General features: G+C 40.8%; 1 protein-coding gene across 2 annotated transcripts; it reads left to right on the top strand.

Annotated features, from left to right (window-relative positions):
* The first annotated feature begins 415 nt into the window (after window positions 1-415).
* On the top strand, window positions 416-13,333 carry dkk2 (dickkopf WNT signaling pathway inhibitor 2). Of its 2 annotated transcripts, none has more exons than XM_078261672.1 (4): window positions 416-962; window positions 10,703-10,853; window positions 11,409-11,537; window positions 12,796-13,333. In XM_078261672.1, exons 1-4 carry the CDS (start codon window positions 735-737, stop codon window positions 13,044-13,046), a joined length of 759 nt encoding a protein of 252 aa, XP_078117798.1. In that variant the 5' UTR covers window positions 416-734; the 3' UTR covers window positions 13,047-13,333. The 2 variants fall into 2 exon arrangements, with proteins under 2 accessions (XP_078117798.1, XP_078117789.1); XM_078261663.1 differs by having other exon boundaries at window positions 10,700-10,853.
* The last annotated feature ends 890 nt before the right edge of the window (window positions 13,334-14,223 follow it).

Raw genomic sequence — 14,223 nt, 5'->3', positions numbered from 1 at the left:
CAAGCCTAATCCAAGTCTAAATAAAGATGCGTTTTGCTTTTGATATGGCCTGAGTGTGATATTTTATATTTTACATTTTTTCCTCACACATACAATTTCCTAGAGACACAAATCTATTCTTGTGATCACGGAAAATGTTCCACCTTACCTACAACCCCCCTTTAATTCAGCCTTTTTTTCCGTTTCCTACTCGCCCAACCGCCTCGCAGTAAAAAGGGTCAAGCGCCCAGTTAAAATACACAGTGTATAATTTTATAGCTTTTTCCCAACGGGGCTCCTGGTGCCGGTGTCGAGACGACAATGTGCAAGCAGCAGAGCCGCACACAGATCAGTTTCATTCTTTGTCAGTTGTGAATAGGGGCGGAGGAAGCAAACTCATTAGAATCCTATAAAAAGAAAGTATCCGAGATCATAAAACACCCGGCTGCAGGACTAAGTGCTCACTCACAGCCAGACAGAGACAGAGAGGAAACCTCTTGTCAAGTTTCTTTCTGACCCTCAGAGCATCAGCGTTTTAACAGATCCACTTCTTCATTGTTGCCCTTTCTACACTGCGCTCTCTGTGTTCAGATAACTGTGTCGATGGCAGTTATTCTTATGAATATCTGATTTTCAGGAACAACTCTTGGCTTCATCACTGCTCTATGTCTTGTAGACGGGCAAACGTGACGCATGGACACTGACAGGGCGAACACATCTCATTGAGAAACTTCATTTTTGCGGCACTTTTTGGTATGTCAGTATTTTTTTTTTCAAGGATGCTCGCCTTAACTTGGAATAGATGCTGTGTTGTGATGCTTCTCGTCGCTACACTGAAGACGGGGACATCCAAGGTATCAGAGGCGCGCCCGAAAGCGAACTTAATCAAGCCAGCTCTGTTGGAAGAGACACCTACACTTGCTCCAAACCGCTCCGCCGCTGTCCACCTTGGGATCACCAAGAAATATAACGTCCTTGCGCAGGTAATTTAAAGTATTTAATTGTCTGAGGACTTATAAATGCATATGCCAGCCCTATTACGCAAAGCCTGAAATTTGGTAGAATGATTAGAGCCAGTGGAATCATTTATTATTAGCGGTAATAGCAATTTGACGATTCCCAATGTAGTGTTCACTTATTATAATGAGCATGACAAGGAAGAACAGTTTTTTTTTTCATTGAAATGACTTTATATACAGATAAGCGTGCGTAATTGTGCGGTAAGTCTTCAAAACCTTGGCTATGGAGTATGTTGAGGTGTGTAAGTTAAATAGCCCTATGCCTTAAAAGAGCTTTCTCACGTGTGAATAGTTATTGGAAATTGCAGGGATTGGACCCCTCATAAACCCTAATTGCCTTTCAGACCTGACGCCACAGTTGGGTGCAGCGCACTTCCACAGTAAATCATTAATGCCAGTAGAAATGTGAGAAAAAGTTAACACTTAGGTTCATTTTCTGTCTGGGTCTTAGTGTTATTAAAGTGGTCCAGGCGCTTGCTGGGATTATGAGAATCTTACTGTGGGGCCTCTGAGGGATACTCTTACCAACCACTTAATACCCACTCAAAGAGTTATCAATTCCTGCTGTTTCAACAAAGTGCCATATTACTGTAGTTTGACAGAAAATGTGAGATCAAAAATGTTATGAGTGATTTTTATCTAGTGAGAAATTAGAGCTGTACATTTATTGCTTGGCCGGGCAAAGTTCTCTGTGTACCTAATTATTTTTTTACAAGTTTATTTTTTGAAGAGGGAAACAGATACTGATGTGGAAAAGAAATTGGCACATCAGTCAAACAAAAAAACTGACAAAAGCCAGCAGGCCTTCATCTTCCAGAAGGATTACCACCAAATCTAAGCTTTAATTAAACATGTAGAAGTCTGATTGTGTTGACCTCAGAGTATCTTTTTGAGCAGCAGATGGCACTGCCACATCTCCATCACATCCTACACAGCAGACAGTCTGTTCATCAACTCACTGAAACAGCTGATTACTCTTATTTTTTTGACTGATGGTCTCACCCTCTAGATTTACAGTAACACCAACTTGTGTTTACATTTGGCCTGTTCAACTGTGTGTAATATCACGTGCAGTAGTGATAGTGTTGGATATCTGTGAAGCGTGTAGTGCTGAGAGCAGCGCTTTATGGAAAAGCCACTTTCTCTCCTCTGAGGAGATCCAACCTCAAGCAACCCTGCCAGACCTCAATTTGAACGCCTGCTTACATCTTTGCCATTGCAATAATATGGAGTGGTTTGGAAGAGTGGACTGAGGGGAAACAATATGTGTGTGCAGAGACCACCGTACTGTTACAAAAGTTAAATGTCATAGTGCAGTGTGTCCAAATGAAGATGGCTAATAGCATTTATGGCAGCAGGAGGGGATATATATATATATATATATATGTGTGTGTGTGTGTGTGTGTGTGTGTGTGTGTGTGTGTGTGTGTGTGTTCTGACTGCCAGGAGGTTTTCCAGAGTTGTAAAGTAACAGCCGCAGCTCAGCCTTGGCCAGATATGCGGCTTGATGCAAACTGCACTGATCCTCTGCATCTCATCATGCAATGGCCATTTACGAGCAGAATAAATCAAAGATAACAAGTCTGCTCTCTTCATGAGGCTGTAAGTGCGGCATATATTTAGTCTAGGAGTGTTAATTGTAATTACTTTTAGATTTCTTTTTTTTTTTTTTAATTACGATAAATGCCTTGAAACAGGTTGCATAGCACAAAACAGCATGTCACTGAGTGGTTCACAGCAGGCACCCCAAACTTGGGTGTAAGTTTGTAAAATGGGCATGCTTCAACTCAAATTTCTCCAAGTAGATTTATGTTCAAGTGGTCATGGTTGGCAGATTATTACACCTCGGGAGGTGGGATCAGGATGTGAGTGATAATTTGAACAATTCACCTACAAGGCCATTTTTTAAAACTCTTACTAATTTTATTAGTTTTTAACCTACTTTATTCTGCAGCCAAACACAATAATATAACATTTTACATGGTATAAAGCAGCTCTTTCTCTCACAGTTAAAGATTACAATTACAAAAATCTCCCTCAGTGGTTTACTACTCAAATGTAGCAAATTATCGAAGGAGAGAGTCCAGCAACCACCCTGTGGAGACGGGCTGCTGCAGCAGGAAACAAGGCTGTAATTTGGTGTTTTATCCATCAGATTAGAAACGCTGCTCAAAGCCTTCGGTTATTTGACATCTTAATGGGCTTTTATTTCCTGTAGCTGCTGACAACGTTTGGCGATATAGGTTACATTAATCACACACAAATCAGGGTCAGGTTTTGGCTATCCCTTAACGTTCAGTCGGGGCAAACTGCTGAGTGTTTTTCCCCGTTGTCTCACCCTTTTCACATCAGCCTGACTGGAGTGGAACCGACAAAACCAAAATGTACGCCTCTTAGACCTTGACAGCCAGTGCTCGTGGGTGGCACTGTTGGCTCCTTGGAAGGGAACCAACAGAAATGGATAGCACGGGCAGGCAGTGCTCACCACTCTAACCTCTGAACCCACAAGGGAACCGACAGCGTGGCGGCATTCATGCAGTACGTGTCTGTAAAACATCAGCAGCCGGTCGGTCAGCCTTAACTAGTTGCTTTATTCAACACAGAGATTACTTTAACAAGCGATGTCTGAGGGCTCTGCTTATAAAAGTAGAGCCACGTCCTTTCTCTTTCTCAGCCCTGCCTACCCACCTCTCTAACCTAAAATGAATGTTTAGTGATCCTAATGAGCTGAGAAAAGAGGTGTGAGTGCTTGTTAGCGCTCGGCTCAGTTTGAACTTCAGTCTCTAGTCCTGTGGCCTTTTCAGTCTCTGGGTCCCTTGGGCGCTGTGAGGGCCCTGCACTGGAGCCATTAGGGGTCTCCTGTTGAAACCTCCTTTACTGAAGTTGGACCTGTTAATGAGAGAGGAGACCCGTGCCCCTTTCTTTCTTTCTTTCCACAGGATTACACCTTTTAGAGCAGCACACCTCCTAGATTACCACCAAGAGTTTTTCCCCTTTCCTTTGATAGTCTTTGAAGAGAGCAGTCATGTCGGCTGACTGTGTGCCTCTCTCCGTGTCCGATGAATAAGATCAACTCAGAATGTATACTTAACTTAAGGAAGGTCTAGTTTTGGAGACTTTGGATTCTAGCACTCAAAGGGACATGCCCATAAACACATGTGTTTTGAGTGATGAAAGACGCCAAGCTGTGTATGAAGACATGGTTTGTACGAGTGACTTGTGTTCAGCCATCCCTATGTAATCTGATGCCGGCTGTCTGTGCTTTTAGGGCATATGAAGTTTGTTTGTTCAGTGACATCGTTTATTTGACTCTGTAAGGCCCCTGTCACTCCTTAACACCATTCACAGTTTCAGGTTACGTGCCTGATTCCTGAAGGTCAAGTGCAATCACGGCACAAATCTCAAAAAGCATAGATGTGTACTAAGTGTGTGAAGATTTTTACTGATTTTTCATTCCACTCATGAGATGTTATTGTGTAGTACATTAAATTACAACTTTTATTTAACAAATGTAATGTATGTGTGTTTCTGAGACTACACAGGTTATTTTTGAATGGTTTTCTCTTTACATAAGATTTATTTTTTGTGTGTTTTTGGCTCAGACAAAACTCTAGGAGGAAGTACAGCATGTATGCACTGCTCTAATTACTCAGGCAGTGTCCGTCCATGTACAAACAGTAAAGGACTGTATGAAAATTGTTAGGGTGGGAGACGGAGTCAGAAAAAGAGGAGGGTATTGTAATTGTTTTGGCTGAATGCAGACTTTTTAAGGAGAGTCTTTTGGGGTCTTTCATATTTCTTTCACCCTAAATTTATGTTTATTTTCATGGTTCTTTAAAGTGCACTTTGCCATATGCAGAGAACAACAGTTCTGTCTCAGGTTTTATTTATGTGTGCATTGGTGATCCACACAAGAAGTTATATTGGTTTAAATTGTTTAAATTAAGTCCTCCAACAAAATACGTACTTTGTCCATGCCCTCTATAACGACACATAGAAGTGTTTTCTGATTTGACGCCCCTATCCGCAGAGCGTTGTCCATGGCTTTGAAAATAGTTACAAATCAATGTTGAAAAAAAAAAACAACAGTTTTATGATGTGACAACGCTATGGCTCAAGTTTGGTTAGGTTTAGGCACAAAAACGACTTTGGGAAAGATCAAGATTTGGGTTAAAATTACTACTTTGTTAATGTTAGGGGACATTCATTGTCATGGTGACAATAATAAACATGTGGTTAGGGCTAGGGAACAATCATGTATAAAACAAAAAACAAAACATAAACTCTGTCTGGAAACGAGAAATGAACTACGGCCTCCTGTGTTGAAGTCCGATGTTTTGTTGATCGCTCCATCCACCCTAACCTCCTCCCTACTCAGACTTTGTTGTTCTATAATAACCTTACTTACTTATTTGCTACTGTCAAAATTACCGCGGCCGCAAGAGTGTTTTGTCTCTTGAACGTAAACAGATGTAGATTTGGGGCACATGCTTAAACAACTGATGCTGTCATTGTTTTTTTGAGAAAGAATTTCTGTGAAAACAGAAAACAAAGCTGGTACCCTATACCAGCTTTGTTTTCTGTTTTGCAAACAGCGTTTGCATTTTTACAAAGTGAAAAATAAGATTTGACCCCCTTACTATCCTGATACTTTTCATACTGTCCCAAAATTTTAAACCCTCAGACTTAAACTAAACAGTAGAGACTGCATTACAGGGCACTTCCATCGAATTATATCAGCGTTTTGGAATGACTCAATTGAGATAAATAAGGGACCCAAAGACCAGAGGAAGGGTTCAAAGGCCTGTATATCCGGTAGTAAATCCCTTGTAGATTGTTGCTCCTGCATATTTAAGGTTCCTCTTCAAAGCCACGGTGCTTTACCAGCACGAGAGTAGCACGAGACAGGGCCGGGGGCATCCCTTATGACTCTCTGTCTGTCTCTTCCTTTATCGTCTCACCAGCATACCAAGAGAGGCTGCAGTTTTTAACCCACTTCCTGCGCAGGATCCAAGGCTGCGCTTTTATGTGCAAAGGCTGCCGTGGGACAAATAAGGGAGCAACAGAAAAAAAGATGTGAGATAAATGAGATGCATCCAAATGAAGCCCCAGCCCTCAGAACTTGCGAATGAGGCATTTTAAAACATGACAAGATAAGACGAGATTATCAGCCATGATTTGGGGGTCAGCCTTGTATCATTGGGTTTCAAAGGGCAGTCTGAGCGGTTTGATGGAAGAGGTGAGTCTCCTTCTTCTTCTTCTTCTTCTTCTTCTTCTAATTCTCCACAAAACTTCCACTGCACTTTCTTGAACTTCTCTTCAGACCATATTTCCAGCATATTTCCCTCCTCAGCTGTGATTATACCAATAGTCATAGTCCATGGCAATGTAGCCTAAATGTTTCTCTTTGAGCAGTTGACACAAAAATAGGTCCCCAATTTTTTTTTAAACTTTAATCTTAATGGTCTTTCCCAGTGGAACAAACTCCATTGGCTGAGAAAGACTGTGAGATGTGGGTAAAAGCTCTGGAAAACATATTAAGTGGACTTTGAGTTTCGCTTTCTTGTTGAGAGTTAGATGAGAAGATCAATACTCTACCGCTCTAATGCTAGTGTGTCTTAGCTTAGTTTAGCACCAATAGCAAAAATACACCAACCACAGATCATCCAAAGCTCACTCATTAACACATTATATATTTTGTTTCATTTGTACACAAAAACAGAAATGTGAAAATGGAAATTCATGGTTTTAGGGGGGAGCTGTAACTATTTATTGCACAGGAGCAGTGACTTGTTGGACTCTTGTCATGCCCAACCAAAAAATAGTTGCACTATGTAACTCCCTCTGAAACCACAAATTTACACTTTTACATTTCTGTTTATTTGAGGATTAAACAAGTAAGAAACATTATGTTAATTATTGAGCTTTAGATGTGCTGGTGTTCATATTTTTAAAGAGAGAGCCAGGCTAGTTGTGTCCTCCTGCTTCCAGTCTTTATACTAAGCTAGGCTAATTGCTTTATAACTCTAGCTCCATATTTAATACACAAACTCATCCAACTCTCTGCAAGAAAGCCAAAATGTCAAACTATTTCTGAAAGATTTTTTGTGTGAAAGAGGAGCTCAGATTTTAGGGGCTACTCCAGTGATTTAATATTGCACTTCCATAAAGTTAGGGGACTTACAAGAGAGAGCTGAAAAAAGGAATGGTCAAAATACTGGATCCTACTTTTCCCATAATACAACTTGATGGCTTCTATACAGTATTAGACCCTACCTGTCTGGAAAATGTCTTTCAAACCCCCATTTTTTATATAGGCTCTCCGTTAAAATAATTCCCTTATTCATTAGGGTTAAGCCAACATAGTCTATATCCTCGATGCATGTCTTTTCGCCGATGTCCGTTTCTTTCCACTTTTTTTGTGTTGGGATTTTAAACTCCGGTGGATTTATGAGGACTATGGTTACCTGCTCCTCAGATCTCTGCAGGGTAAATTGAGACAGCTAGCTAGACTATCTGTCCAATCTGAGTTTTCTCTCGTAACTAAAACAACTTTTGAACGTACACGTTCCACCAAAACAAGTTCCTTCCCGAGGCTATTTTACAGTGACTCCGTGGGGAGCTTTGCGCCACCCATGATAATTGTGATTGGTTTAAAGAAATGCCAATAAACCAGAGCACGTTTTTCTCCCATCCTGTGTGGACTAGCCAGACCCTCCTCTGCAGTGCTTGTGGAGGAAGGTCTGACAATGCGAGACTAAGCCAAGATAACCCTAATGACACTATGAGTTATTTTCTCAGATTCTGGAAAGTTCCTCCAGAACTACAACCGGTATACAACTGCTGAATAGTTCTCCCCATAACAAGTAAACTGGTCTTCATGTGTACAATTGGTGGAGTGTCCCTTTGAAATACGGCCTTTGAATATTCTGAGAACAGCTTTTAACACAGTAGTAATTAAGAAATATTTATAATCCATCAAACATCAGAGCTTTGTTACTTACGTCAACACATTAAGCATCTGCATTGTGGGAATATGTCATTTTGATGAATGAGGACTCAGTGTAATATTCCTGCTCATTTTTCTACGCCTGTATCATTGCCTCCATGTGTTTCCAGCCCGAGAAAGTCAGTATGGCATCTGTCCAACAAGTCTAATCTTGCTCACTTTCTGAAGCACAAGCACGTCAAGTAACAACTTTTAATGTGCTGAAATATTAATATTGTTGAGAGTTAATTTTGTGTTTTATGTGGTGCACATTCATGTTGCATGTTCCTTTTGGCACGGCAGCCCCTCTCCGCTGACCTTTATACCCCAAATGAAGTTTGCTATTTATTGTGGCTATAATGATTTTACTCTGATTTAAACCTTTTTCTTGTTCATTCACCCATGTTTATTGTTCCATGTTTGTCAGTGGTAAGCCACACTAAATCAGATCTGTCAGTGCAGTGCCAAGCTAAATGTGGTTGTGGTGCCGGTGGTGGTGTGCCAGCCAAACATGTTGTTCTAATGTCGGTCTACACTGGACATAATTTACACAGTCAGAATCCATATCCTGCTATTTTTTTTTTTTTTTTTTACTGATCTGCATATTAGAATAGGTGTACATCCATTGTAATAACAATGCCCTAAAATAAAAGATGTGCAGCAATTGGAGAAACACAGTGACCTGACCTTCATTATGTCTCCCTCAACTGGTGTGGCCTTGAGCCAGAGTATTGATGTTTCATTGAAGCTTTTGAAAATGATCCTCTCTCTTGATGACTTAAATGTGTAACATTATTTCATTTGACCGAGGAGTTCATTTAATTTGTGAAACAATTCACGACAAACTCCGTTGCTCATGCTCCAAGTCTAACAGGGACATGGGACTTGCATGTGTAGGGAATTATATCAAGTTCCAGTAAAACTTATCATTGGTGTGCACACTCATTATGGAAAAAGTTTGCTTGGCTTTAATTGTGCTTCTTGCTGCTGTGGAGAGTGGATGTTGTGTTTGTTAAGGTGGTCATTTCAGTGCACTTACGGAAAAAACTTAAAGGTTCTTTGTGTGTGTTGCTGCACAACAGAATGTCCCAACCCTTTAGTGTAAACACAAGACATACTAAATCAAAAACATTGCCAAATTGACTATGAAGAAGTATGATTAGCTACAGTAATTGCCCCTCAATTATGTCTGTAGACTCATTAAGCCTCTGAACACTGAGAACAATTGAGAGAAACTGAAGTGGTTTCTCTTGGTTTGGAAATTCTAATAGCTCTATTGTCTGGGACCTGAAACAAATGACCACACCAGTGAGAGACATGTTAATCCCTACAACATGTTGTCCTTTAAAATTGGATGCAGAGGGACGGGACCACAGCCTGTAGTCAGTTCACCCAAAGCAAACAACCAACATATTTTCCTACTTACCAATATATCTGGCCATGCAGAGAGTTTAGGGTTAATTTGCCAAGATTTCAGATCTCTGTATGCTGCTGAGACTTCTGCCACCAGCTCAATATAAAATGAAGATGAATGACATTTGGTTTTGATGTCCAAAACATCAAATATTCAATTTTTGAAACTTAACAGCACTGTCTCTTTCCACAACCAATGATATAGCTCTCAAACTGTTAACAATTAGTTAACAGCCAGGAAACCTTCGAGTAAATCCAAAGTGACTCCAACAGTAACTGGAACATTGAAAGCTTCCAGGTTTCTCTCAATGTAACATTTCTCTCTTAAAACAGTGACATATGATGCAGATTAGTTAGGGTATCAGTAAAATCTGCAGTTTTCTAACATGATAAATTGCATTTGAGTTGGGCTTTATTTGGTTCCTGTTTTTGGTCTAACCAAGGTTTTTTTTTTTTGAGGGTAGAGTGTCACCACACACCTCCAACCTGAACATAACATGGGTTTAATTTGACTTGTTAACGTCTACAATTAAAATTTTGGGACCTGAGGTCGTGCAACTGTGGTGCTTGGAATAGAATTAGAAGCAATGCAGTTACTGTCTGTCCGTCAAGTTTGGTCTGGGTAATTTGTGATTTGCTGGGTTGTGTCCAACAAAATCCACTATGTTCCTTCTCTTTAACAATGGTGCTTATTGATTTTGCCATCCCATTGATTTGCCGGCCCACTGCCCAATAAAAAGGGCAAACAGTTCATAATGTCATGAAACAGCTCATGGCACTTATGCCACAGCCACGTTTGTATGTGTGTGTTTAATATTGTTTTATCACCCGTAGGCAAATATGTCAAAGTCAAATATCAAAGGCAACATTTTCTGTATTATTCACTAAAAGATTATTTGAGCTTTTGAATAAGCTGCTCACGCTTGGCACTGTAAAGCTTCGGAAATAAACAAAACATGACTGCACCATGTGACGTGCACCTTTAACGTAATCTGAGAAGGTGGGCGATGCGACTGCATTGACATTGGAACCAATATTGCCCTTGAGTGCTTGATTCTTACCGACAAACTTGCACCTACCACATTGTACATGCAAATGCAGTTTGGTGTCTCACTGGGTCAGAGCTCTGTGCAGCCCGTTGAAAATGCCACCTCATCAACGCAAAGTTATGAGTTATCTTCAGGAAGAACTGTTCATTAAGTCATGCACTTTAACCATGCATTTGTTAAGATCAATGTGTGCTTGTGCAATCTTTCATAAACTGAGTAAACTGACTGAGTAAACATGTGTTTTTCCTCAGCAGGTGTATCCATGCAGCAATGATAAGGAGTGCAGTGTGGGAAGCTACTGCCACAGCCCTCAACAGGCTCCCTCTCGCTGCCTCACCTGCCGCAGGAGGAAGAAGCGCTGCCATAGAGATGCCATGTGCTGTCCTGGGAACCGCTGCAGTAACTGTACGTATCTGACACAAACACATTTTCAGAGCATGTTAGCTTCAGTTATGTCGTGACTGCAGGGTACGATTCAGAAATTTGATTTCTTGTCTTATGCAAATATTCTGGAAAAAAGTGACTTGTACAGTATCCAGCCCAGAGACTGAGTGAAAGAGCCAGACCAGTATATTTACATAATTCAACACATGCTTTCAGACAGAATCCTGAACTATAGTTAAACTCTATCCAATTGATGCCCAGAGGTTAGGAATCAGTGATCACATTTTGGAAAGTGGTGTTTCATCCATGAAAAGTGTGAGTGGCATGAATGTGTGTTTGTGCAGAGGCTGTGCAGAAATTGTTTTTTTGTTTTCAATTGACATAGCTGACCAACAGAGATGCTGTTAGTTCTCATGAAAAGCCTAGTTTAGCAATCACTAACATAAGCTACTAACATATTGATTTGACTTTTAACTCGTTGGCCATCAGGTTGAACGATCTGTTATGTAGTTTCTTGACAAAGTAAGCAGGGTTGGAATTGTTTAAATGTTTGATCTCTTCTTTTTCTGTCTGCAGATATTTGTGTCCCTGTCTCTGAGAGTGTGATCTCACCTCACATCTCAGCTTTAGACGAGCATCTCTCCACCACCAAAGACCAGAGCTGGAGGAAGGGTGGGAAGGCACATGCTAAGCATTCTCTTAAAGGTGAGATTATGTTTCGAACATGTCTACTGGAAACAATGCCCTCTCTAAACGCTGTCACTGTCGTTTTCTCTTTCATCTTTTGTCGTCCTCATCTTTTCTGCTGTCGATGGCTGAATCTTTCTGTTGTTCACTGTCTGCATGTCCTACAGAGTTCATAGGCAACGCATATCCACAAACTATGTTGATAATTACGCCTCTGCTCATGTGTCAGTGTCTCTGAGCCCAAAGCACCGTATGGGGAGCCTGGAAGAAACCACACTCCTGCTGTTTCTGTACCTACATAAAGCCATACAAACACTTTCAATGACAGCACACACACTTGTGTGATACAGAAGTGAAAACCGCAGAATGCAGGTTTAGCATGATTATATCTAATAACTCTCTGAGCCCCATGCTTAGCGTTTATGTCACCTAATTTAAGTTAATGTAAGGGCCTGTCCATAAAGCAAGCAATACGTTTAATGAGACACTCAACTCTAAATGCACCCTCAAGACAGCAGGCTGCAACGCTAAAATCAATGTGAAAATAGCAGCACTACTTAAAGTTGCTGTAAATAAGGCCATTTACTTTTATTTGTGCTTGACTGACTCCCTCTCCTTTAACATAATTACATTATAATGGCCTTATGCAAGTCACTGCTTGAGAAAATCTACCACAAATGAATCAGTGGTGTTAAAGCAATGAACAAGCAGTCAGGCTTAGCAGTTCATCAGACTGGTGCTTGGAACTTCACATTAAAATACCTAATCAGCAAAGTGTGGTTTTGTCAGCTATACAGGACGACTGGTTTGACTAAATTATACTTATTATGCATTCATAAGAGCATGCTAACATCCTGCCAAGAATATCAGACTCAGACCAGATGGGTTGATATGGTTAATATACAGAATAAGCTAATTGTTTGCTTGATTTATGTTGAAAACTTCAAGCTTTTCTTTTGTCTCAGACATGGCCACACGTTATGCAATCTGAATTGAAATGTGAAGAAAAGGTTGCATAAACTTATCTGTATGGAAAACATAACAGCTTAATGAACAATAATCATACATTTCCTGTGCTTTATATAACTGAAGCACTATACAGCAAAACTCCAAGATGCTGGATGATTTATAATTTCATGCAGGTCTTTCATGTCTCTGATGAAGCATTTGTTTCTGTTTTTCTGAGCAGACATATGTCAACTTGACATACTGTTTGTAGATGCGTTGTTCACTGGCTTCTCACTGATCAGCACTGTTTCTTGTCTTCCCCTGTTAGGGCATGAGGGCGACTCTTGCCTGCGTTCATCTGATTGCTCGGAGGGCTACTGCTGTGCACGCCATTTCTGGACCAAAATCTGCAAGCCGGTGCTGAGGCAGGGAGAGGTGTGCACCAAGCAGAGAAAGAAAGGCTCTCACGGCTTGGAAATCTTCCAGCGCTGTGACTGTGCCAAGGGCCTTTCCTGCAAGGTGTGGAAAGACGCCACCTCCTCGTCCAAGTCCAGGCTCCACATGTGCCAGAAGATCTGAAGTGGGGGCAGCTGCTGTCGGCCTAGAGGCCTCTGTCTTCATCTACCAGGGAAAGTTTTTTAAAGGATAGGTTGTGGCTGTATTGAGAAGGAGTGAAAGACAGAGACAAACAAGAGACCGAACAGACTCTTGTGGGTTCAAGCTCGCTATTCGGCAAGCAGAGAGTGAATGGGATTGCTTTAATGTGTTTGCTGTGAGTGGTTCATCCCTGCACACACACACACACACACACACACACACACACACACACACACACACACACACACACACACACACACACACACACACACACACATTAGATCAATGAGCTCATGGTTTGCATGCTCACAAACAAAACAAACTTTTTACACATTCTCGTGACATTCAGGGATCCACAAAGTTAGCCAGTAAATGCTGTGATAGTTGTGGACCTTTTCTAGATGGAGGCAACAGACGTAGCAGTCTTTCATCATGCTTCAACTTATAATAATAAGACAGATAGACTATTTACAGAAAAGCCATATGTTTCCTGCACAGTATGTTCTTTACCAAACTCCAAAGTCAAAAATCTGACGTGTGATATCTTGTGTGTCATTACTGGATGTGCCAAGATTTGTTATCTGTTTTGTCAAATTTCCATATCTTACTGTTCTTGTCGTTGTTTTAAGTCTTGAGGAATTCAGCTATTGCTATGCAAGACATTTGCAACTAGTAACAATATCCAGACACAAAAATACCGGTCATATCATATGAGGAGCTAATTGCATACACTGTTCACTCCAGAGCTTTACTTGTGTAACAGCATCCTGAGACTTCAATGCAAAGAATAATACTCTTAAACCAAAGAATGAAAGAATATTTACATCAGAGTGATGAGTTTCATCTGGGACATTAGCTCCTTGCCCAATTTTTAGCCACAAGAAGAGAGATAAAGGATTGTGTCCATTGTGGAAACCTCGTTTGATCTGTCAGATACAGCTGCAATCTATTGTGATACAACTGTGTGGGTTAAAAACAGTTTGCACTGAGGTAGTGATCTGCTGCAGATACCAGACCAGAGAATGGTTCTGCTTTTGCAATCACATGAACAGGATTCAAGGATACTATGGCAGTGCAATTTCTTTCCATTTGCAGCCAGTAGGAATGGAGATGTGAGAAATTGATTACAAAAACGTTCTACAAACCTGATGTTTTCAAA

Source organism: Sander vitreus, chromosome 2, assembly GCF_031162955.1.
Source record: "Sander vitreus isolate 19-12246 chromosome 2, sanVit1, whole genome shotgun sequence".
Lineage (NCBI taxonomy): Eukaryota > Metazoa > Chordata > Actinopteri > Perciformes > Percidae > Sander > Sander vitreus.
This window is presented reverse-complemented; position numbering and strand designations above follow the sequence as displayed.